The sequence below is a fragment of the Apodemus sylvaticus genome, chromosome 11 (assembly GCF_947179515.1).
Source record: "Apodemus sylvaticus chromosome 11, mApoSyl1.1, whole genome shotgun sequence".
NCBI classification, from domain to species: domain Eukaryota; kingdom Metazoa; phylum Chordata; class Mammalia; order Rodentia; family Muridae; genus Apodemus; species Apodemus sylvaticus.
Genome location: NC_067482.1, coordinates 75,342,080 through 75,366,240, shown reverse-complemented (window position 1 = coordinate 75,366,240; position 24,161 = coordinate 75,342,080). Strand labels below are relative to the sequence as shown.

The 24,161-nt window shown below is 53.4% G+C and overlaps 1 protein-coding gene across 1 annotated transcript in view; it reads right to left on the bottom strand.

The window, feature by feature from the left end:
* Positions 1-24,161, bottom strand: part of Sh3tc1 (SH3 domain and tetratricopeptide repeats 1) — a 31,942-nt gene continuing 7,781 nt past the window's right edge. The window contains exons 3-17 of the mRNA XM_052198732.1: positions 22,880-23,007; positions 22,207-22,312; positions 20,911-21,057; positions 20,098-20,308; positions 18,996-19,072; positions 18,032-18,227; positions 14,783-14,916; positions 13,592-13,633; positions 9,945-11,624; positions 6,821-7,001; positions 5,350-5,500; positions 3,209-3,331; positions 2,877-3,027; positions 2,269-2,465; positions 1-376 (exon numbers count right to left, since the gene is read on the bottom strand). Coding sequence (XP_052054692.1) covers positions 119-376; positions 2,269-2,465; positions 2,877-3,027; positions 3,209-3,331; positions 5,350-5,500; positions 6,821-7,001; positions 9,945-11,624; positions 13,592-13,633; positions 14,783-14,916; positions 18,032-18,227; positions 18,996-19,072; positions 20,098-20,308; positions 20,911-21,057; positions 22,207-22,312; positions 22,880-23,007 — 3,782 coding nt within the window. The 3' untranslated portion in view covers positions 1-118. The remainder of the gene's footprint in view (positions 377-2,268; positions 2,466-2,876; positions 3,028-3,208; positions 3,332-5,349; positions 5,501-6,820; positions 7,002-9,944; positions 11,625-13,591; positions 13,634-14,782; positions 14,917-18,031; positions 18,228-18,995; positions 19,073-20,097; positions 20,309-20,910; positions 21,058-22,206; positions 22,313-22,879; positions 23,008-24,161) is intronic.

The following is a 24,161-nucleotide window of genomic DNA, read 5'->3' as shown; positions in this document are numbered from 1 at the left end:
TCCTTCAGTTCCCACCCCCAACCCTCAGCAAAATAATTAATAATAATAATAATAATGATAAGTTGCCCACACCCCAAGAAGAGGAAGAGTTCCCTTGTATATGCCCCTTCTCAGGTTGTCAGGATGGGTGGCCAGGGGCCAGCCAGGGTGCCCGGCCACAGAAGCGCTGGGGCACCAGGTTGGCCCTGCGGAGGTTCAGTTCTGAGGCAAAGGTCCTTGCTTTTTGGTAGTAGAAGAGGGACATCTCACGGTCCATGAGGAAGTGGTGGTAGATGGTGGCCAGGCGTGTGTAGATCTTCAGCTGAGCCTTCTTGTGCCCCAGGTCCACCGCTGCTGCCAGTGCCAGCTGGTAATACCCAGCTGCATCGAAGGGGTCCTGGGGGTAGATGTGTTTGACTGTGTTAAGCCGACTCTCTGGAGTGTGAGGGACACCTGGAGCATTCCCCCAGGGACTATACAATCCTAGGGTCACTCCGATATATCTACCCATAACCAGCAGGGGTGAGGAGTAGAAATATTTGAGTGACCCCCAAGGGTTACATGATCCCAGGATCCCTCTTATGCACAACCCACCATGAGGGTTGACCAGCAGGCCACATCAGGCCACTAGGGGGACACCTCATCGGGGACATCTCATCTTGCTCTGTCACAGTCACAGCTTAGCCAACATGACTGGAGCTTCCTGGTCCTTGTGTTTGGATACCTTCTGTTGTTCTTTGTTTTTGTTCTTTCTTGATTTTTTGGAGATAGGGTTTTTCTGTGTAGTTGGCTGTCCTGGAACTGGCTCTGTAGACCAGGCTGGTCTTGAACTCAGAAATCTGCCTGCTTCTGCCTCCTGAGAGCTAGAATCAAAGGTGTGCACCACCACCACCCAGCTGGACTTTTTTTTTTATCTGTCGATGCTAAGGGTACACCAGCTTGGGTGCTGGCACGGAGTAGCTCCAAGCCCAACCCAAGTGTGACCCAGGGACCCAGGTGGCCTGCAACAGCACATGGCCACCCCGCAGGTCCTTCCTGTGCACACATCTGTGTCCCTTTCCTGAAGCTCCCTTCTTCCTCCCAGGTCCTGGAGCCTAAGGCCTTGACTGCCATGGCCTCTGCTTCTTCTCCACTGAGCCTCTCTGCTGTCTGTGTCCAACCTTGCCTCACCTCTAGTCACTCCAGGAGTGTATGATGCCTTCCCAGGAGGAGGTGGGTCCACTAGGACTTCAGGGTCTCACTAACTCTGGGGACTTCCTGGCCCCCTATTGTTGAATGATTGTAGAAGTGTCCCACTTTGTCAAGATGAGGTGTGACACACCTGCCCCAAGCCACTCCCAGGTCAAGGACATCTTTGCTTCAAACTCAGCATCCCAGTAGACTGCAAACTGCCCCTGGACACACCCCACAGCAATCTCCCACCTTAGCTTCTTTAGAGGTCTTTTCCCACAAGAGTGACCTGAGGGGCCTCCCGAGACCCCATCCACATCTGGGTCAGTTCCCTCTGCTGGCAACAAAGTCCAAGATCTAATAACATCTTCTCTGTACCAGCCCCACAGAGCCAGGATCCAAGAACAGAGCAGGCCAAGAATACAGCAGATGGTGGGCTCTCCACCCCGGGCTCAAGGCCATCCCTCCCTGGCTAACTCTGTGACGTGAGGAAGCATGGTACTGAGGTACCCAGCGCCTCACAGGGTGGAATTTCTGAAGGAGGGGCACTCAGCTACATGGGAAGGACAGCCAAAGTGTGTGCGCATGCACCTGTGTGGAAGCTTGGGTTCACACATGTGCCTGAGCTGTGAGCAAGGATTCAGAGAGGCAGCCTGGGGTCAGGGTACCCCTTCCTGAACCTCAGTTTCCTTCACTGGGAGGCAGGATGGTGTTATCTCCACCCATCCCTCCCAGGTCACCAGGAAAGGCAATGCCACAGAATTCCAGTAAGGAGTTGCGGAGAAAGGCTGACATCCTGGGTGGGCTTCCTGGAAGAGGCGCCACGGTATGGGCTGGATTCTGCAATGTGAGTGGTCAATGTTCATACACGTCCTTGTCTCTTTACATTCCTTTGGGAGGATCGCCACATTCAGGAAGCTTCCTAACGACTTTCCCACTGCTGCATATGGTACCCTGTGGCCTCTGTCTGTTACGTGAGAGGATCAAGTCTGACCAGCACGAGAGGGTAGCCCCGACTGCTGACCTTGCTGGCTAGGAGGCAATGACTACAGTGCAGACCCCACACTCAGGCGGAGCAATGACTCTAGCCCAGGCTGAGCCCCCAACCTATTTGCCCACCTTCAGCTCATAGAAGATGATGTCGCCCAGCACCAGGTAGACCTTCACATAGTACAGGGTCTCCTCATCGAACTCCAGGGGCGAGCTGCAGAGTGACAGAGCCTTGAGGAAGAAGTGCTCAGCCAGTTCTCCATGGCCCAGCTGGTGGTGCAGGGTGGCTAGCCTGTGGTAGGCCACTCGCTCATTCAGACGGTCACCTGGAGATACAAGTGGAGGGGCAGGTGTGAGGACACCACCCAGTAGGGCAGCCAGGCCATGAGCCAATCAGGCTGCAGATGGTGGGTGAGGACAGAACAGGCAGGAAAGAGGCGTGGAAGAGGAGAGCATACACACGTCCCCCTGTGTGGAAATCAGGCCAAGTGGACCAGCGTGTGGCCCAGCAAGAGAAAGAAGCAGAGGGAGCCTCTGAGCTTTGCTCTCTCTGTCCTCAAGGCCCTGCCTGCTCTGTGCTTAGCCGTGTTTAGGCACTGTAAGCTCGGCAGAGCTGCTGTGGCCTCAGTCAGCCTCCACAGGAGATGGGAGAAGCCAAGAAATGTCTGCTCAGCAGACCTAGGACCGGAAGCCTGATAGGATGGGGTGCAGAGCAGAGTGCAGGGCTAAGGACTCACCTAGGGTGATGCTGAGTGCTAGGGCCTCGTGGGCAAACTCCAGGCCCTCCTGGGGTGCCTCCAGTGCAGACAGAAGGGCCACCAGCTTGTTACACAGGCGCAGCTCCACTTCCTGGTTCCCTACGGTCACAGCCAGGGGCAGTGCCCGGTCCTGTCCATATAGTGAGGTTAGGCTTCTACAGTATCCACCATGCAAAATTCCCCCTGAGCCCATGTATGTGCAAGGAACTGTCTTCTCCCTTTGTATGGTCTTTCCATGGGACAGAGGGTGGTTCTGTCCTGACACCCCAGGCTGGGAGCTGGGGTTACCCCCACATATAGCAGCCACTCACCCGGTAGAAGGACACAGCTTTCTCCCGCTCCCAGGTCCCATTGAAGAAAATGTCCCCAGCTGCCTCGAACAGTTCCAGCCCCAGCTTGGGGTCCCCAGTATACAGGGCTGCATTCTGTGCCACCTGTAAGAACCAGAAGTTCTCTGGAGACTGTATGTCTTGGAGAGGCTGTGTCTCTGAGATGTGTGGTCTCACACTTGGAGACACCAACCTCCCTCTGTCACTGAGGGTTTATGGCTCTGAGGGGAGGAGCTTTCAGGACCAGAGAGCTAGGAAGTGTCAGTCCAGCTGCATCCCCAAAGCCCAGCAGGTATGGGCTGCCCGAGTGAGCAGGGAAGAACTCGGTCCTGGCTTCCGGCCTGCCCACCATGTTCGAATCACAGCTGGCTGCCCCTCCTGTGGTTCCCACTACATCCTATTCATTCCTGACCCACCCATACCCACTTCTCTCCCATCAGTACCTCAAGACAGGGCCTGAGGATGAGGCTTCTCTGCTGTGTCCAGGAATGCCTGCAATGCCTGGTTCAGAGTAGGTGCCCAACAAACATCTGCTCAGTGATGAGATAATAATACCTTCGCTCCAGCTTCCAGGCTGGACCTTGTTATTCTCTTCCAGCAGGTGGCGCTAGCTCCCCACCCTGACTCAAAGCTGCTTGATCTCAGACTCAGGGGTCCTTCTTCTCCTTGCTCTTTGAGCCCCAGCCTCCTGGATCCTAGATCTTTAGTTCACCACACCACTCCTGCGCTCCTCCTCGTCTGTCCAGATCACACGGTGTTTGGGAGGCATCACAGCCTCCGCAATAAACATGTTTTGAAGTAAACATACCATGAGCTGCTGAAGCAAGCTCTTCTGTGTGCAAACCGAGTGGACACAGCATTCCCACGTACACTGAGCACTTGCTATGTACTGACAAGAGGTGGGTGCTACATGGGGCCCACCTGTGCCCAGGGTGCTCAGATGGCTAGCGGAGAGGCTGGGCATGGAGGGAAACTGAGGAAGCCAGAGTGGGAAGACACTCAACAGTGGTGCTCAGCAGTGATGGGTGGGTGAGAAAAACAAGTGGGTGGATATATGGGTGGGTGAGGGGATGCACAGGTAGGTGGGTGGACACATGGACATGTGGTGAACAGGGAGATGTGACGAATGGATGGGTGCGTAGGTGGCTGAAAGGATGGGTGGGTGGACAGATGCATGGACTGGGGTTGCAGGATTTTCCCTGTTCGATCACATTAGGACAGTGGAAGGCAGGAAAAGAGAGGCGGAGCTAGGAGTTGGGGTGACAGAGAGATCGCAGGAGAAGGGAGGAGAACTAAGATGGCTTCGGACGTGGACCTGTGTGGCATTTAGTAGCCACAAATAGCTACGTTTTTATAAGATTAGAAATATTGGGATAGCCGGGCGGTGGTGGCGCACGCCTTTAATCCCAGCACTTCAGAGATAGAGGCAGGTGGATTTCTGAGTTTGAGGCCAACCTGGTCTACAAAGTGAGTTCCAGGACAGCCAGGGTTACACACAGAAACCCTGCCTCGAAAACAAACAAACAAACAAACAAAAAAAGCCAATATTTGTGTGTGTGTGTGTGTGTGTGTGTATATGTGTGTGTGTGTGTGTGTGTGTTGGGATAAAGCTTTTACCATTATCATTACCATTGGCTCTAAAATTATTGTATTGACATCCTGTAAATTGTAATATTATTTATATATAAATTTGATTGGCTAATTAAGCATCAAGAGTTTCGATTTACTTGGTTACTGGAATGTGGCCCATCTATTCCAGGGGCTTATGGCAGAGAGGGAACACAGCTGGGATGCTGTGGGAGCCAGCTGGGAGAGGACAGCCTGGTGGTGAGAATACACCAGTGGGACCCCGCTGGGACATGGTGGTGTGGCCTGGCAGGGCAGGAGAGATGGCAGGTTGCTTTTAAAAAATATTTCCAGCAACAGACTGGTGGGTCGATGGGTGAGTGAGTAAATGGGTAGATAGATGGGTGAGTGGGTACATGGGTGGGTAGTTGGGTGGGTGGGAGTAGTGAGTGGACAGTTAGGTAGATAAGCAGGTGGGTGCAAGGCAGTGGGTGGGTAGATGGGTGGGGTGGGTGGGGAGGGCGGGAGCCAGTGCACCCCGCCAGCACTGAACGCACCTGGATGTACAAGTCCACCAGCTCATTCTGGCGCAGGATATAGTAGATCTTCCCTGCCTGCAGCCAGGCACGTGCCTCCTTCTCCTTCTGCTGCAGGTCTATGAAAATCCCCAGGCTCCGTTTAGTGTAATCCAGAGCTGACTTGTAGGCCCTGTGGTCAGACACAGGCATCAGAATAGGATCTGCCTACAGAATAGTCTGGAAGGTCAGGACCTGAAGGGATCCTCTGCGGGCAGCATCACGTCCTGCCCCAGGCACCCCGTCACAGCATGGAAAGACAAGGGTAATTCTTCAGAGGGAAGACAGGCAGCTCTGTGTAAGGAGCCCTCTCTGTGCTATCAACCCCAGCAAGCTGAACGCAGAAAGTAATGGCTATTTGTATGTCAACTTGACATAAGCTAGAGTCATTTGGGAAAAGGGGTTCTCATTTGAGAAAGTGTCCCCACCAGACTGGCCTGTGGGCAAGCCCACAGTGTGTTTTCTTGACTGATGTGTGAGGGACAGCTTACTGTAAGCAGAGCTACTTCTAGGCTAGTGGTCCTGGGCATTTTAAGAGAGCAGGTTGAGCAAGCCAGTATGCAGCACTCCTCCATGGACTCTGCATCAGCCCCTGCTTCTAACTTCCTGCTGTGTTTGAGTTCCTGCTCTGACTTTTCTCAGTGATGGGCTAAGATATGGAAATGGAAATGAAGACAAACCCTTCCCCCACTCAAATTATTTCCAGTCATGATTCAGAAACCCTAACTAATAATACACTGTCTTCTCTGAGAGACACCGGAATAAGGTAGAACTCAGACAGTAGGCCTGGGCTTCTCAGACTTGTGTATACCGCAGTGTTACAGAGGACTGCTCTCAGCAATGGCTGCCCCTGGGGTCTGGGTAGAGCTGAGCACCTTCGACATGTTTCCAGGGAGATAGACAGCCACCCAGGGACATACTCAAGAAGCCTGGCTCCAGGCCACTGTTCCTGCTGTAGCTTCTTTGATAGGACAGGGGTCTCTCCTGTTTCCTAATGCGATCTTCCCTGCTCCAGTGCCCCTGCCTTAGGAGAGGTGTCATGTTGGGGATTTAGCCACAACTTCAGGGTAGGTCACACCTCCAACATGACCCTCCAACATGACCCTCTGTAGTGAGAAGCCTGGAGAACACATGGCCACCATTGGACATCTGGTGGGTGAAGGGCACCCAACTGGCCCCCCGGCTGACAGCTAAACACTTGGGGCAGGTAGGAGTCGGCTACAGCAACAACCAAGGCGTGGGTGGTTTGAGATGGCTGTAGTGATGGCCCTTGTTCAACTGAGAAAATGAGAATAGGAGGGCTGGTTCCCCCATCAGAGAGGCGGCCATGCTGGGACTCCTATGTCATGGACAATGAATGAATGATCCCCAGCCCTGGAGAATTGGGGCTTGGCTGGTTCCTGAGGGGAGGGTCTCCCCAGGGTTTCTGTGTCCCCTTCATTGCTCTTCTTACCGCTCAGTGCCCAGTGACAGGTAGAGCTGGCTGATGGCCTCCAGGAGCTGCCCCTCCAGCACCTTGTCAGCCGTCTTGCGTGCCAGTGCCAGTTGGAACTCGTGGTAGATGACGCATCGCACCTCGTTGGGCATGACCTTGCTGTAGAAATGGCACAGCTTTTGCACAGTCTGTAACTGACCTGGGTGGGGACGGAGGGAGGATGTGTTACCCCCCTGATTCAGTCACCTTTGAGGCACTCCAGAGCCTGTGTGCGGAAGAGTGGAAGGCCCCCCACTGTATTGACTTCCTCTTCCTAACTTCTGAGCTGGGTCCCCAAAAAGTGGGGATCTCAAGCCCAGAGCCAGGCTACAGGGTCTGTAGAGAAGCACACCGTGAGCTTTCTGTCAGCTGACATCCAGGGAAGCTTGAAGATGGCACTGATTAGTTCAGCCAGCCCAGGGGACGGTCCTGCCCAGGCTTCTGCCCTGACTACACCTTTTGTTTCTGTCTTACCACACTCTCCCCTGATGACCAGGGAAATGGCAGCTCAATACAGTTGGACACACAGACAGTCCACAGCCAGCATCTTCCCTAGCACCTACCACATAGGACAACAGACTCAGCCTACCTCAGGCCGTGTTCCACCTGTAAGCCTGGGCTCCACCCAGCAGGCAAGGCTGGGGGCTGGGAGCCATGAGACATCCCCAGCTGTTGAGACAACTCAGAAATCAACACAAGGCAGAAGGCTTAGCGCGCCATACACGAACAAGATCTTAAGGGTTCATAGGGCAGTCTCTAAAGTAAAGACACTCTGGGCCACTGACCAAGTCTCAGGAAACGCAAAAGGAGAGAAGTCATGGGGAAAGTGTTCTTTGGTTACATGGCAGCAAAATAGAACTACAAGGCCAGGTAGAACAACTAGTGAGGTCTTATCTCAAAGAAGACTGGGAATACAGAAAGGCTACAGAGCATTTATCTAGCACATGTAAGGCCCTAGGATGGTTTGTTTAGTCCTGCTAACCAAACAGAGGCACAAACAGAAATTAGTAACACTGGAAAGTTTGGTAAATTCATGGATCTATGAAAGTTAAGCTGCCCACTTCTGAAGAGCCAGAGTTAAAGGGAGAGGCAAAAAAGGAAACAGAAGAATAGAAGTTTAAGGGATGATTGGGTTGGAGACATGGCTCAAAGGTCAAGAAGACTGGCTTCTCTTGCAGAAGACCTGGGTTTTATTCCTAGCACCCACATGGCACCTCACAACCATCTGCAACTCCAGCCTAGGTGATCTGAAGTGGGGATCTGACACTTCTGCTGGCACCAGGCATATGAGGTACACAGGTATACGTGAAGACAAAACACTCCTGCATTGAGGAGGAGGATGATGATGATAGTGATGATGAGACAGGTAGGAGATGAGGGGAGGAGAGGAAGGAAGAAAAACCCCTAACCTCAACTTCCGTCTTAATGAATTACAAAGGATCAACTGTGACGCTGGTGAGACACAATAAGACAACAGCAGAGGAAACCCACAAGCCCAAGTCTGGTGCTTTGGTAAGACTGACAGAATTATAAACCTTCCACTGGCCTGACCAGGAAAAGAGGTTGTGAGTTTCTAAAACCAGAAATGAGGGGTGTGCTGCTGGCCGGCTCACAGAAATGACCATGAATGCCGCGGACACTGTGAACTGCTGCACACCACATCAGAACACTTTCTAGAATCACACCTTGCACCAACACTGACTCAATGGCAAGCTGGCCTGTGGTCCTGGGGTCATCCCTCAGTCTCCACAGCAGAGGAGACACACTTGTGGCTGGGTCCTTGGCTGAAGCCCTGCATCTGGAGAGGCCTGGCAGGGATGGGCTGGTGCCTGTAGTCAGGTTGCCGAGGCTGCAAAAGTCTGGCCCCCAGAGGCTGGATGTAACCTGAGGCTTCCTGGGTTCCTTTCATGCCAGTCTGTCCTGCCAAGGCCTGACCTGCTGGACTTTGCACACAATCCTTGGGGGATATCCTCCATGGCTCTCTCCACACAAATCATGTCCGTGAGACCTCAAGTGTGTGTTAGGTCTCTGTGGGAGAACAAACTCCAGCCAGACCTACCTCCTCTCCATCTCCACAGCCACAGTGAGCGAGCGCCCTGTAGACCTGATGGCTCTCCAGTCTTCTTGGGAACAGGGGCAAACCACAGGCTAGGGTTCCTCATGATGCTAACCCCCTCCCCGCTCCCCGCTGACGCTTACCATTCAACACTGTGAAGTGCATGGGTTCAGCAACTCCGTCCTCAGTTCCTCCGGCACTCCCTATTTGGCTAACCTTCCCTCAGACCTTTAGTCAAAGAAGTGTCCCCAAGCCACAGGCTGGCGTAGAGCTGTCTATGAGCACAAGGACAACCCTCTGTGGGGGCTGTTCTGACCCAGCCATCTGTCTCCTGTCCAGCTCTTGGCCCTAGGAAGAATGTGATTCCACCTGTGGGTGGAGCCTGGATTACACCTGTATAAGGTCCTTGTGGGTGAATATGCTCTGCTCTGAAGCCTGGTGACTTCTAATGAAGAGGCCATGTGAGGTGGCCAGGGCTGCAGAAGACAGAACTGGAGGTCCAGCTCACAGAACCCCAGGCTGTGTTAGCTCAGTGCAGCCCCAAGTCTCAGAGTTATGTCTAGGATAACCTCTACCTCAGTATGGGGCAGGAGGGAGGGATTGTGGAGTCCTTAGGACAGTGGTTCTCAACCTTCCTAACGCTTTGGCCTTTTAATATACTTCCTCATGTTTTGGTGACCCCTAACCACAAAAGTATTTTTGTTGCTGTTTCTGTAACTGTATTCTGCTACTGTTGTGAGTTGTAAATATCTGTTCAGCAATGGTCTTTGATTTGCCCCCCCCAAGGGGTCGTGACCCACAGGTTGAGAACCACTGTCCTGCAGTACGGTATTCACAGCACGCCCCCCATGTCTGGCCCAGCACAGGAAGAGGTAGAAGAAGTCTGCCTCAAAGGTGGTGGCAAACATCTCCAGGTTTCCACTACTCAGTGGACAGTCTCCGTCCTCTGCCTCCCACCTCAGTGTTCTAAGATGATTTCTCAGAAGCTGGAATGACCCATGCAGACCCCAGGAGGAGGTGTCGAGGAGGAATAAGGCCAGTACTTACTCTCCAGATGATCCGTCTCCACGGCCACCAGAAAGGCCCACTCATAGTAGCACTTGGCCTGCTGGGGGAGGGCTCGGCGGGTGCACAGTTGGCCCAACCACAGGAGCACCTGGGTAAAGTCCCGGCCACACACTCCGCTGGGCAGCTGGGAGAAGAGCCTCACAGCCTCGCGCAGGTAGTGCTGGGCCAAGCTGCGTGCACCAGCTTGCAGGCACAGGGCCCCAAAGTTAGCCAGGACCACTGCCTGGCTCTGCGAGTGGCCCTGGCTGTAGGCCATGTGCAGAGCTCGGAAGTAGCCTTCTGCAGCCTGCCGGGTCCTGCCCATCCTCTTCAGGGCCATGGCCACCATGTTCATCATAACACATTCCTGGTCCTTGTCGGCCACGGCTGCATCTGAGACGCATTTCAGGATGTCCATGGCTTCTATGCTTTTCCCACAAAGCATGTGCAGCCAGGCGAGCGCCACCAAGCGATCCACGACGGGGTGAACCCCAGCTGCAGTGTCAGCTTCTGCAGCCTGAGACATGAAAGCAATGGCCTGGCTGTGCTGCTGGTGGTGACTGTACAGTTGAGCCAGGCTGGCATAGAGCGGCCCGCGCAGTGCCTGTCCCATGCCTGGAGCCAGAGAGGCCAATGCCTGTCTGAGGTAGTAAGCAATCTGAGAGGGAAGGCTATGACCTGTCTTCCTTTGACTGTTTGGCCCAGGAACATTCTGGAGAACCAGGTCCACACTCCTCAAGGAGCCAGCCAGAGAGCGCCTAGTCCACAGTGAGGACACCCTGAGGCAGCTCAGCGCCAGGTGGGGCAGGCATTTCCGGCCATAGATATCTGCTAGGAGCAGGTAACAGTCTTCAGGCCAGGAGGCCTGCGGGGTCCCCACATCCCTGTTGAGGCGAAGCAGTCTTTCCAAGTAGGGCAGTGCCTCCTCAGGCTGTTTGAGGTGGGTGCAGTGTCTGGCCAGCAGAAAGCAGGCCCTGGCCTCGGCCTGCGGGCTGAGGCCACAGATGGCCCTGCGCAGTGCGTACTTCAGGACTTCGGCGTCTGTATTGCAGGAGTGACCAGGTGTCCCCAGGAGCAGCGCTGCGGCTTTGGGTGCCACCTGCACACACTTCTCCGCATTCTTCTGCTTCAGATACACAGTGGCCAGGCTGGAATACACTGCCGCCACCAGGGAGAGGTCCCCAAAACTTCCCTCTAGGGCGCCCAGTGCCTCTTCAAAGTACACCCGGGCCTGGGAAAGTTTGAGCTTTCGGGCACACAGCCGCCCCAGCAGGAGGCAGAGCCTTGCCAGGGCCATGCCCAAATCGACTTTCTTGGCCACTCCTCGGGCCTGTGCCAAGCGTTCAGCCAGCTCTTCTTCATCATCAATGTCAGAGAGGGCAGTGCTCAGCCAGGGAAGTGAGATATCGTACAGGCTCCGAAAGTGGGCCTCATAGCCAGGGCCGTTCAGGACCTGCAGCAGTGAGTCCAGAGGCTCAGGGTCTGTCCAGTCATCCTCAGGATCCAGGCAGAAGGGGGGCTCCTCGAGGTCCGGTGAACTCACTCTGCTGGACACAGCTCCAAGGCTCCAGGACACAGGGTCTTCGGGGTGGTCAGGGCAGGCCTTGCACTTTTCTAAAATGGTCTTTACCATGTGCAGAGTCTCATGTGGTTCTGGGTTCAGGCGAGGCAGAGACATTTCTAGAAGTCACAGAAGGCCAGGTTGGATCAGTTGTGGCCCTGAGTCCCTATGTGACCTGTGTGGTGTCCCCCACCACCACTGTCCCCCAGTCACGGTTCCACTAGCTGCATGTCCCTGCTTCCCCACTTTCTGGATGATACTTTCTGATTCCAGAACACTAGAGCCTGGATCGGTCAGTCCTGGTTCCTCTTGTTAACCTTCCTGCCCAGCGTTTTTAGAGACCCGGAGTGTTAGAGCAGAGGGGTGACTTGCAGACGCTTTCTTCCTAGAAAGGACTGAAAACCATCTGACCCACAGTCCAACCACAGGTGTGTGACTCTGCAGGCCCCTCAGACTCTAGAAGCCAGGAAATCACCAACAGCCAGTTGGCACAACTAGTCAACATGGGCTCAAAGGCGGCCACATAAAACAGACAAAGTTAAGTGTCATGTCTATCTGCGTAACCTGTGTGGTGTGTCTGGTCTCTATGGAAACCAGACATATGGGGAGCATAGCTCAGTGACAGAAAGAGTACCTAACATGCACATGTCTTGGGTTCAGTCACACACACACACACACACACACACACACGAAATGAAGGCAGACAAAACTAATGACAATGATGACAGGGATGTTGTGGTCATTGACTTCAGCCATATCATGAGAAAGTGGTAGTAGTGTCCTTGGGGAATAATCCCAGGGACAGTTTATAGATTAGCCATTGAGCATAATTTACCTCTGCCTGCTAATAGACCCAAAGCCACACTCCTCTGTGGGGGCAGAGTAAGCAGACATGTATTTCCTACTGGGACAACACATAACTAACATGGAGTTATTTGGAAGGAAATGAATGAACAAAGGATCTGGGATTAATTCTTCACTGAGATTAAACAGCCTCTGTGCTCTCAAATGTGAACATTAAGATGCGCTCTTCCAGAGGACACGGGCTTGGTTCCCTGCTCACAGCAGCCCACAGCCAGCTCCACTGCAGATCCAATGCCCTTTTCTGGCCTCCATAGACAATGCGCACACAGGTCATGCAGATACGCACACGCAGACAAACATACATATAAAATAAAAATAAATCTTTAAAACTTACATGCATGATTCAGACAATCTGAAGCCAGATGTGGTAGCACACACTTACAGTCCCAGCACGTGGGAAGCAGAATGGAAATCAAGTGTTCAAGACTTTCCCTCACTACATGGCATGTTTAGGCCAGCCAGAGACCAATTTTTTTAAAAAAAATCTGTCTTTTACTATTGTGTAAAGCCTTACAACAGACCCCAGCCTATTGGATTGGTCTAGAAATCCCCAGTCACAGAGGCCTTCCTGACTGGACAGATGGAGGAGCCCCAGGGCCTCTGTCAGGACCTGGGCAGAGGATGGGCCACCCAGGAGAAAGCTGCTCCAGTCTCATCTGTCCCTCCTCACTGCACCCATGCCAGCAGTGCCAGCCCCCTCCTAGCCGTCTTTCTTGAATCCCAGTTAGGTGGGATGGGTCCATTGCTGGGGATTATCCCAGGCCCCTCAGAGCTCAGTTTCTAGATTCCCTGTTTAGACTCTCTGGGGAAGGAGATAGCTGCAGAGGAAGATGGTAAGGATATTCTGGGATGGACCCCCCAAAAGGAAGGACCTCTAAGATTAAGTTAGGGGAAGGGGCTCTCTCTGTAACCCTAAATCCAACTGCTATGCTCCCCTAGTAGTATAATCAAGCCCACTGTGGGAAATCTGGGTAGTTACATCTGTCTTGAAAAGGAGCCCACAGCAGTGTGAGCTGGAGCAGGGGAGGGGACTCTGCCTTCTTGGGAGGTCCTGCTGAAGAAGAGGTTTGGGTTCCCAAAGCCTCCGACGATTATAATAGGAGAGCTCCAGGCCACCCATCCCACATTCCCCCACACCCCTGGTCTTGTGTTCACACCTGGTGATCCTGAGTTCACACCCAAGACCATGAGAAGAGGCCCTGAGCCGCAGGGCAGCACCTACCTCCTTGCTCCAGCTGTTCACCCTCAGCTTCTTCTAACCAGTCTAGGAAAGGGAAAAGGGAAATGGTCACTCCTCTACCTGTTCCCGTGTCCTGCCTCATGTGGCCAGCAGAATGCAAGCTCTGCAGTCACTAGCACCCACGATGACCAGAGCCAGAGAACCCATGTTCTCAAATGTCTCCAGGCAAGGATGGAGCACACGTCTACCTCTGGTGCCCCACCACCACTCCTACTGAGGGTGCCTGTGATCCTTGTCAGCTTCCTGGAAAGCACAAGCACAGACGGCAAGCAGCAGAAGAAACTGGGTTGAGTTCCTTTCCTGAGTTGCTCTTCCCCCAGGGCGGCACTCGATCCTCATTCCCACTTACTTGAGTGAGCACTAACTGCCTGCTGGATTGCCATAGCAACCAACTGAGGCAAAGAGCTGAAGACATGCGTTACAACGGCAAGCAGGAGAGGAATTGTACCACCTTTGGAAGTTCTGGGTCCTGGAATTCTAGAGGTCAAGTGCCCCAGGCTAACCAACAGCCAGGGAGCAAGTTCTGCCTGGGTCTGGGAGAAGTGTGTCTGACCAGCACAGGAGGAAGGGCCAGCCTCAGTTCTGGTCAGGTGCTGTCAGATCACAATGGGGCCCCACATTTCTCTGTCCACAGAAGCTGAGAGCCTAGTGTGTCTGCATCTGGTACTTGGTGACAGGACATAGGATCCTTCAACACCCATGGCCTCAGGACTGCTTCCTTGTGTCACCAATTCCTGATGTCTTTGGATTCAGAGCCTGGTTGTCTGCACTGGACCCTGAGGACACACTTTTGTCTTGCCTTTCCCTGATCCCTGGTGGGCCTTTCGATGCCTCTTTGGGGGATGGCCTGAAAGGGGGGGAGGCTGCATAGTTGGAAAGGGAGCTTGGAAAGAGCCAGAAGCATCCAGTCTGAGTCCAACCCTCTTGGGTCTAAGGCAATAGTACATCAACCTAGCTCGGGCAGGGGGGGCAGAGTCTGACAGTCACGTGTGGCCTTGACCAGACCACTGGGCTCCACCCAGTTGCAAAACATTTGTACCACACCCTTCATGCCAGTTTCTGCTCTTCCAGAAATCTGCCCCTGGAAGAATCTAGGTTAAAATGACTTAGCCAGCACAATCTTGTCTCCATAGCTTACAGAGAGACCAGAGGTGCCACCCTTCCTGTACCTACCCAGGCTGCATGTGGTGCACACATCTGTGCCAGATGTCCTGCTCAGGAGTCTCCGGGCATCCTCGTCTGAGAAATGGCCTTCGCTTCTGAAGAATGACCTTTCTTCCTCACTGAGGAAAATTGCACTTTCCAGGCTAGGAAGGCAAAAATGCAAAACACCTTATTTAGAAGAACTAATTCTCTCAAAACCCAGGAGAAGGCCCAGTGTGGGTGGGCAGATGGAGTCTGGCCAAGAAGGTCATCTTTTGCTTAACCAAATTTAGTGTCATTCCAGGACTTTGGAACAGAGCCACGGGCCAGCTGAGTCTCCCCCTGTGTGAGCCAGGTGGCTAGTTCCATTGCATTCCCTTGCCCCTATCTCTCAGAGGACACGCCCCCTGGGAGCTGTAGCGGATTCAGGGATCATTATCAGCAGCCAATTATCTTCATAGCTGAACTTGTGGTCTTGTCTAGTTTGACAAAATTTCACAGTAAGACCTGGTTCTTCTCCCTCATTAGACTGCTGGCCCCATTCAACCTCAATGAAGACACTAAACATAAGCAAAACCTGCCTTTGAGGGACCTTTGCCTAGCCCAGGACTAAGGAAGCCTGTCAATGGGCTGCAGGAAGAGCTCAGAAGTTAAGAGTGCTTGTTACTCTCATAGACAATTGAGTCTGTTTCCCAGGCACAACCATCTACAACACCAGTTCCAGGGGATTTGATACCCTTGTGTGTCCTCCACAGGCATCAAGTACCCATGTGTGCACAGACAGACATATATGCAGCCAAAACACTCGTACACATGAAATAAAATCATCTCTAGATAGATAGACAGAAAGACAGACACATACATACACACATACATACATACATACATACATACATACATAGAGATATAGATATTTAGATTATAAAGGTTCTGGGAAGGTGAATGCCAGGCAGATTCTCAAACCCCACTTGAACTGTCTCTTGTGAAACCACCATCTTTCCCAAAGTACCCAACACAAGGACAGGGCTCATGTGGTCATGAAGTCAGACAGAGGCACAAAGGGAAGAAGATGGAGGGAGGAGGCAATTCTGCCCAGAGGAGTAACTTAGCAGGGCACCGTGGAACTTTAACATGCATCAGAGGAACCACAGTGCAGCCTCCAGCCTCTACCCAGCAAGCCACTGCTTCAGAAACAGAAGACAGAAAAGGGTGACTGAAGGCTGTTAGGGCGGAGCGGATAACGCAGCGAGCACGACGTGTCTTCTGGAATCATCTTTGGTTGTGAACAGCATGGTGGCCACAGCAAGGTGTCTTGGTTTTTGACACTGGCCCTGTGGTTATCCTTGAGATCCTGGCTTCAAGAGGCACTTCTGCGATGCGGCAAAGGGTCTTTACTTGCATAACTTATCCTCAAAGGCCCTGAGGACAAGCAGAAGGGAGAGAGAAAAGAGAAAGCAACCAAGGAGAGACACTGTCTTCAGCCACCAGCAGGGAAGGGATGGGATGTGGCTGTGTTTTCCTTCCTGTTCTGTAAGTCTTGAGATCACATCATGACAGAAGAAGAGAGGAACCACTGGGCTGTTACCAAGCTGGAAGCTCCCAGGTTCAGGGCAGGAGAGATACCAGAAATATTGGAGTGACAGAGAAGTGGGTACAGTCCCTTGCTGTGAAAGATGATGTTAACAACCCCCAACACTCTGTGGAGACAGGGAAGAATGGACCAGATCCAAGCTCTTCCAACCCTGTTCTGTTAACTTAACCCCAGTTCTGTTAAGTTCAGAACTGTTGAGGCCACAAGGATCCCACATCTGTCAAAAGGCCCAGTAATAGAGGAAACATTCTTCATAGAGTAGTGTCATCTCTGTAATGTGAGACCTTGAGACACAAGACACAAGATACACTGTTGTCTCAAGAGACAGCTGAGTTAATGAGGTCACCATGATGTGACACTGCACAATACAGAAAAGGAGAGCCCAGAATTCTGTCACTGGAGCTGAATTGAGAGAGAGTCTATGGAGGTGTCCCACAAGGTGTGCAGAAAGATTGTGCCTCCATCGTGAGTGCATGCTAACATTCTGATAGAGTACCAGGAAATGCTACTCTAAGTATGATCAGTCAGTATCCTCCTGTTCTGATTGACAGATGGGATGCTTTAAATCAGGGGGGGGGAAGGGGACAGATGGGAGGGGATTCACAGTGATGGCAGCTGCCTTAGAGACTGCATCTGAGAGTTGCCTATGGCATCCAGTCCCTAGCAAGCTCACTGAAACATGTCCAGTTTGAGGAAGGCATGGCTACAGAGGGGACAGGAGCAGAGAACAGGGCTCTCTGCATATACCTCCTTGGCTCAGGTCTTGAAGAAAACCATAAGCTGACCAAGGGAAGCACCAGCTAGACTCATTGGCCACTCCCCAAACATTCCCCACCCACCATTGCTCAAGGCTGTATACAGTTAGGCCAGAAATGACCAGAGCAGTCCCCTACATGTTCCCTCACCTAGAGCAGGTGCAGACAGGCCTCTCTCGGGGACAGAACAGGGCCAGGGATTGGTGATTACAGATGGGATTATAGGCTGGCAGGGCCCCCAAAGAACCAGTAACAGTGAACAGTCACCCACATCTGTTCAGAGCCAAGAGAAGGTTAGTTATCCAGCGGCTAGCCTCGGAGTGCTGATGGCAAGTGAGATCTGAGGCAGTGAACACCAGGTCCAGAAGCTTTGTAGGACTTTATATCGAAGGGTAGACACAGAGAACCTTCAAAATGCCTGTCTCCCTGGAATTGGAAGGCCACTGGTTTTGGAAATTGGGTTTCTGTGGCTGTGACTAGCTAAGCTGAGGCAGTTAGGAGCTGGCTGGATGCACAATAGAACAGCGAGTGTCTCACAGGAGACAGACAAGGGTGAGGAGCCAGCAGGAATGTGAAGGATTCAGGAGAAGGCAGGGAGGAGCCAACCAGTGGGAGTGAGGCTCAACAGGAGGGGCGCTCCACACACCACAGCCCAGCTCACCTCGGCCTCAGGCTCTACCATGGAGGCTAGCTTTATACCTAGCTTGTGGCACTTGTCACCAAAGCTGTAGAACTGACACTGCAGATAGGCACACTGTACAGTCACACAGTGCCCTCTGGTGGCACCCTGGAAGGGCTGAGTCAGGCACACTGGAGGAGGGAAGAAGGAGCTGCCCAGGACAGCACCCTGGTGCTTCCTGAGAGGCTAACAGAGGGTGGCAGGATCCCCGCAGGAGCAGTGTGGGGTTCAGGAAAGGGGCCTCTGCCACTCACTCAGATGCCGGGCCCTGCATGCTGACGAGGCCAGTCCTCACAAAGCCCACCTGGCCAGAGGCCATGTGCCGGCCCACACACCAGGGCAGGCCAGGCACCTGGGCACCGATGATCTCGATGACATCACCAACACTGAAGGACATCTCTTCGGGGCCTGAGCCCTGGAAGTCAGCTATCGCAGAGGCCAGGCCAAACCCTGCGGAAAGAAGGCTATGTGGTCAGAGCAGAGGCCCTGTGGGCACAGAGGGAGCCTCAGACACACGCTGGTGTCTCTGACTGTATGGCCAGAGGAATGTGAAATGATGCCTGACTGGAGGTTGGCGGTCCTCAGAGGGGCACTTTGATCTTCATACCATATGGACCACTGAGGCTGAGACCCTGGTGATCACTGCCCTGGGCCACCAGTCTCCAAGCACAGATATCTGCCTCAGACAGCTTAGACCTTAGACTCTCCCATCACGCACAGGCCTCTCTGTACACTTAGCAGACACGAGGATCATCCCAACAGCAGCTGGCTCCAAAGGGGCAAAGAAAACTGCTTCCCTTTGTGCCCCCAGGGGCTGCCGGGCAGGCTGCAGGACCAGCTTCCCACAGGGAAGGCCCAGGACAGGGCCAGATAGCCCACCCGTCCTTCATCCTACCCCATAGATACTACCAGAGTCCAGCCAGCCAGCCAATCCTAGGGTCTCCCAATGAACCAGTCTCAATGAGGTCTCTTGAGATGTTACATTCCTGGGTCTGTGAGGTGGGAGAAGAGTCCCCGCCTATTTCCCCAGGTGCTGGGCAATTTATTTGAGCCCCAAACCTCTCTGAGCTTTAGGTAATTCTGAGAATTGTAGAAGGGATTCTAGGCTCCTCTTCTGGCTTAGGGGACATTCAGGACAAATGCAGAAATTCCCAGAATACTGGTCTTGGCCACCTTCTTCAGTTGCCTCTCCCCCAAGGCGGGAAGTCTGACACTCACTCATGAGCTGGGCATTAGGAGTCCCAGGTCCACTCATGGATTCATCGATGGGATCCCATGGGACCCTGAGAGTCCACCTGGAGTATGGAGAAGAGATCTATGCTGTAGAGTCCCAGACAAGGGACAGGTATATCCTCTAGACTGCTTAGGAGCCACAACCCCTGGGGACACACATGAATCCCACCACCTCCTTCAACATACCTGCCTAGGTGTGTAGCTCTGAGGCTGTTGTGTGTAGTGCTACCCCTAAGCTGGGTGCCTCACCCTAGGGGATACTGCCACCTGTTACCATGAGCCCTGCAGATCCCACCCCCAAAGCGCCTGCCCTGACACTCTCCTGGAGCAGACAGGGTCAAGAGAATGTGAAGACCTGCAGCCTAGGCAAAGGCCTGAATTTCAACTCCGGGTCTCCTGGATTCTCATCTGCTGTGTGGCCTGTTCAGACTGACCCTGCCTTGGAACCCAGCTTCTCCAGAAATCTTGACTGTTGCTGCAGGCCCTCTTCTGTTGAGAACCTTACACTGAAAACCACACTGTATCCCCTGATGGGACTGCGATTAGCTCCAGTGCATCGGGAGTGTTCCAGGGAGAAACTCCTTCATTTCCCCAAGGAGAGCCCTCCAGCCACACTGTTACTTCAAAGGCATGGTTACCTAGGAGGTGGAGTTTCTCCTTTAGCTTCAGTGCCCAGGAAGCTCCTAGCAAGCTTGTACTTCCTGCACAGCAGTGACTGGGAGTTCCCATGTTCCCTCTCCTCAAGACCTCTGGCTTTACTTCCCTCAGTCTTTCTTCATGCAGATTTCTGTCTGTGCCTCAAAGGTGACCCTCCAGAGTGTGCATGGTAAGTAGCATGTGCTACGTTCACCTCTCCCCTCAACTCCTGGGCAGTCTAGCCTAGGAGACGCCATTGCTACCCCAAGCAGACGGATGCCTGACTGTACTTCCAGTCGCATTACAGGCAGCAGCCGGAGGGCCCAGAGGGCTCTGTCCTCTGCCTGCCTCATATGTCTTTCTGAACACCCAACTTCTACAGCTGGAGTAGGGTCTGTGAGGCCCCACACCACCCAGGGCCTCAGGGTAAAGATTCCAGCTTGGTACCTACTGGTGAAACGGGGTCAAGGGCTCTGGTTCGGCCTCTGCTGCTTCCGCCTTGGAGGACGTGCTGGGTGGAGGGGACGAGGAGTCTGTTTCCAGGACTGCCACTCCCAAGGGGACCCCCGAAGCCCGTCTGAGGGTCTGGGGGCCCTTTCCTGCACCTTGGGGTCCCATCGTCCTTCTTACACGGTGGTCAGGACACAGAACAAAGAAGGACCCTTTGAAAGGACAGAGATGGTCATCGGGGTGACCAGCAGGATAGTCGCGGCTCTGTTAAACAGGAAAGCTGCCAGCCCCAGCCCCGAGGCCCACAGTGAGGAGACAGGGCCCCATGGGGGAGCCCACTCCACCCTCTTCTTCCCAGGATGCTCATGTCTGGAGGCCCAAAGGAAGTCCCAGCCTCACTTCAACTGAGGTTGAGGACGACTAGGACTCCCACTGGTCCTTAGTCCCCACCTGCACTATTTAGAGATAGGCATGGGATTCCCATGTTCCTTAGCGCTTGGAGGGTTACCAAGGAGCTTTGCCTCATCTGGGAGTCCACCCATGGCCAGGAGGTAAAGCAGTCCTTCCTGGGGACTCAAGGCCCTTCCTCTATAAAGCCAACAGCTCAAATCAGGGACAAGAGTGAGCATGGCAGACAAAGCCTTTCTCACCTTTCTCCTCACATCTTACCTTTTGGGGGAGCCATAAACATTTTTAACCAATGACAGTGTATAGGACATCTTAAGCTACACTGTGCCTCCCACCCCAGACACTCCTGCTCCCCCACAGTGTCCCCAGCCCTATGTATTTAACCAGGGTCACCATTGCTGCATACCTTCCTGAGTGAGGAGGCTCTTGTGCGTCTGCTTCAAGGCGTCCTTGTTTACATACATGAGGACGGCGGTCTCCTCCTCCTCGCTGGGGGACAGCAGCCAGAAGGTCTGGTCCACCAGCAGGTTCTCCAGGCAGTGGTGGGTGAAGCCTGCAAGGTCAGGCTTGTCACCAACAGGCTCCAGGAGGGGCAGAGGACCCCAAGACCTCAAACCTCTGACCTGGAGATGACCCTAATATGTCCTGGCTGCTTGGGTTACACCTACACACCCACTATAGCATCAGTCCTTGCTGTGCCTTGGGATTCAGAGATGTCAAGGGTGCAGAGCCTAGCGGGCACTCTGTGACGCCCATGTCCCAGTGTCATAGCCAGTGCCTTCCATGACCATTTCCATCAGTCCCGAGCAGGCCTTGCGGGATGCTGGGTGTCACCGCCTGCACAGGGAACATCCCTTCAGCAAGTCCTGCTTAGCTGGGGGACACAGCTACACTCCCTTAAGTCAGGGCAAACACAGAGAGAACCTTTCATTTTCAACAAATATGGGCGGACTTTGAGGACAGGGGCTAAGCGGGCATTGTTTTTTCTGGATGGCACAGTCCCCAGTGGTGCCAAGAGAGCGGACAAAGGACAAGCTGACTCATGAGACTGAGCGACACCAACTACTGGTGGTTCCTCCCAGCCTGTCTGGAGTGCCAAGAAATGTGACCCAATGGCCTCCACAGAGACACAGCCGCAGGTGTGAACATGTCGTTCTCATCTACAAAGTCTCACGAACCACACTGGAAATCAACCGCACAATCAATTTCTTAAAATCTCACGGCTTTTGGTTTGGTTTGGTTTTTCTAATGTTTCTCTGTGTAGCCCTGGCCATCCTGGAACTCTCTCTTTAGCCCAGGCTGGCCTTGAACTCAGAGTCTCATCTGCCTCTCCCTCCTGAGTGCTGGGATCAGAGGGTGTGCTACCACAACCCAGCTAAAAAAATCTCACGGTTTAAGTAAATTTATGAGTCTTAAGTAAATGTTGGCCCACATTCCTGGACGGTATGTAGCTCACAGTCTGTAGGCCAAGGTCAAGACAGCAGGCATACCAGGGTGTGTCGGGTGCGAGAGTCCAGCCTCCCTCAGAGAAAGGCAGGGAGGGGCCACAGAGCTCAGCTCCACATCCTGCAGCAAAGCTCTGATCTCTCAGTCTGGCCCACATGTGTTTGGTTCTGTTTTTCCTGGAGTCTAAGGTGATGTGATGCCAAGGTCCTCCAAGAGGGGGCCCACACCCTACTACTGTGGGAAGGCAGTGCCTTACCAAGAGCATGATAGGTGGAAAACTTCCAGATTTCTTCAAAAGTCTTAAATGTCACCACGATCCGGTCCTGGTCACTGTGGATGGACAGCAGCCTGGCTGACAGTTCCTTAAAAGGAAGAGACAGGGAGTGAATAATGAGATTATGGGTCCAGCCATTAGAGAACAGGCATGTGCTCCTGGAGAGAATTTACAGGACCGCTCTGCTCGGGGTGACAAAGGTTGGAGAGGACTCATTCCCTTACATTTCGAAAACTCATTACTGTTATCTGCCTGACAGAAAGAAATAAATAGAAATAAGGCTACTTCTTGTTTAAAACCCACTGCCTGTACACCTGTAAGTTGTCAGGTAGGACCCAAACCCTGGAGCCAGCAGCCCAGAGGCACCCGTTTGTAGAGCCGGAGGCTGTACTAGGGCCTTGGTGTCGGTTATCTGATATAGCGGCTCACTGAAGACAATAATCTAAGTGTTTCCAGTGAATAGCTAAGAAGCTGGTTCCACACAGGCCAGGACACTCTGCACCAAGTCTATCATGGTGACACACAGTCCCCTAAGCAGACCGGCACTGGGCCACACCCCGTCCCTCACTGTCCTCCGAGAGACTCATCCTCTTCTGTCCTTGCCCTGGTGGGAGGGGTCCCCACTTGCTCCCCAGGCCCCTGAGGGCTGACTCACTCCAAGCACACGGGCCACTTCCCGGCTGTCATTCTCCATCAGTCGGAGTCGGCTGCGCAGGGCCTGCTGCAGGCTGGGGCTCCGCAGGCCGCTCTTCCTCCTCACGGCCAACAGTTGCAGGGTCAGGTCTGAAGGAGCAGGGGGTGGGTGAGGTGACTTGTCTGGTCCTGATGGAGCAAATGCTCCCCACCAGCCTCCAACCTTCAACAGGGGCCCAAAATCCTCCACAATGCCTGGAAAGGCATGACTAGCTAGCCATTCCCTCAGCGACTGTCTATGTCATCCAGCAGGGCACAGGACCCTGGGCTACCGTTTACCTCTCCAGCCTTAGTTTCCATAGCTGTACCTGCCCTGCCCAGGAAGAAGGGATTCTTGCTCCATTCCTCCCATGGAGCAGCAAAAAGTGCACATTCAGAAAGGGTCCCTCAGTAACTGTAACTAACCTTCAGCCTCCCACTCCCACGGCCCAGCTTCAGAGGTGGGTACAGCTCAAACCACCACCACAGGGATGCCAGGCAGGCAAAGCCTCCATACTAGCTCTTTCTTATCTTTACAATAAGACCCTCACACTTTAACAACATACCACCAGTCCCCATCCTTGGCCCTGACCACCCTTACGATGCATTGGCTTGGGAGGGGCAGCTGAGCTGTAGCAAGCTTGCCTGGGCTTCCCTCAGACAGTGTTCTGATCTCTACACAGTCAGAACCTTGTGCGCTATGGCCTGGCCTGGCTCCCAGCCCTGTAGGGTAGTATGGTCTGGTGGGTTTTTCTTCATGATGGTACTATCCCATTTGTCTGCACCCTGCCTACAGTGACCTCACCAGCCATTTGGGGGCCACAGGGCTCTTGCCAGCTGCTTGGTGTGACTGAGATACCACTCTTTTCATATATTCCAGAAATCTGAATACCAGTTGCCCGTGTGATCATTGTCTCCACCCCCAGAAAAATAAAATCTGTTGGTCCTGTGTGGGCCTCTCTGATGCTTCAAGACATCAAGGCCCTGCCCCAGGGCCTCTTCTAGATAATGTCCCTGTTGGCTGGCTGCCACCTTGCCTGGCTCTTAATCTGGGATGGGTCACCCTCCCCCCACAACCATCTCCTCTAATGACTCTTGTCCCAGATTCCTGGCCCCTAAGCAGCCAATTTGTCTGTCCCAGCCTTTGGAAATGTTGAGAAAATCGGCCCCCTGACTCTCAAGGTCCAAGTGAAACTGCCAGTCCCCTGCAGCAGCCTCCTGGGTTTGGGGGTGGGGTGTTCTCTGCATGGAGGATTCCAGGCATG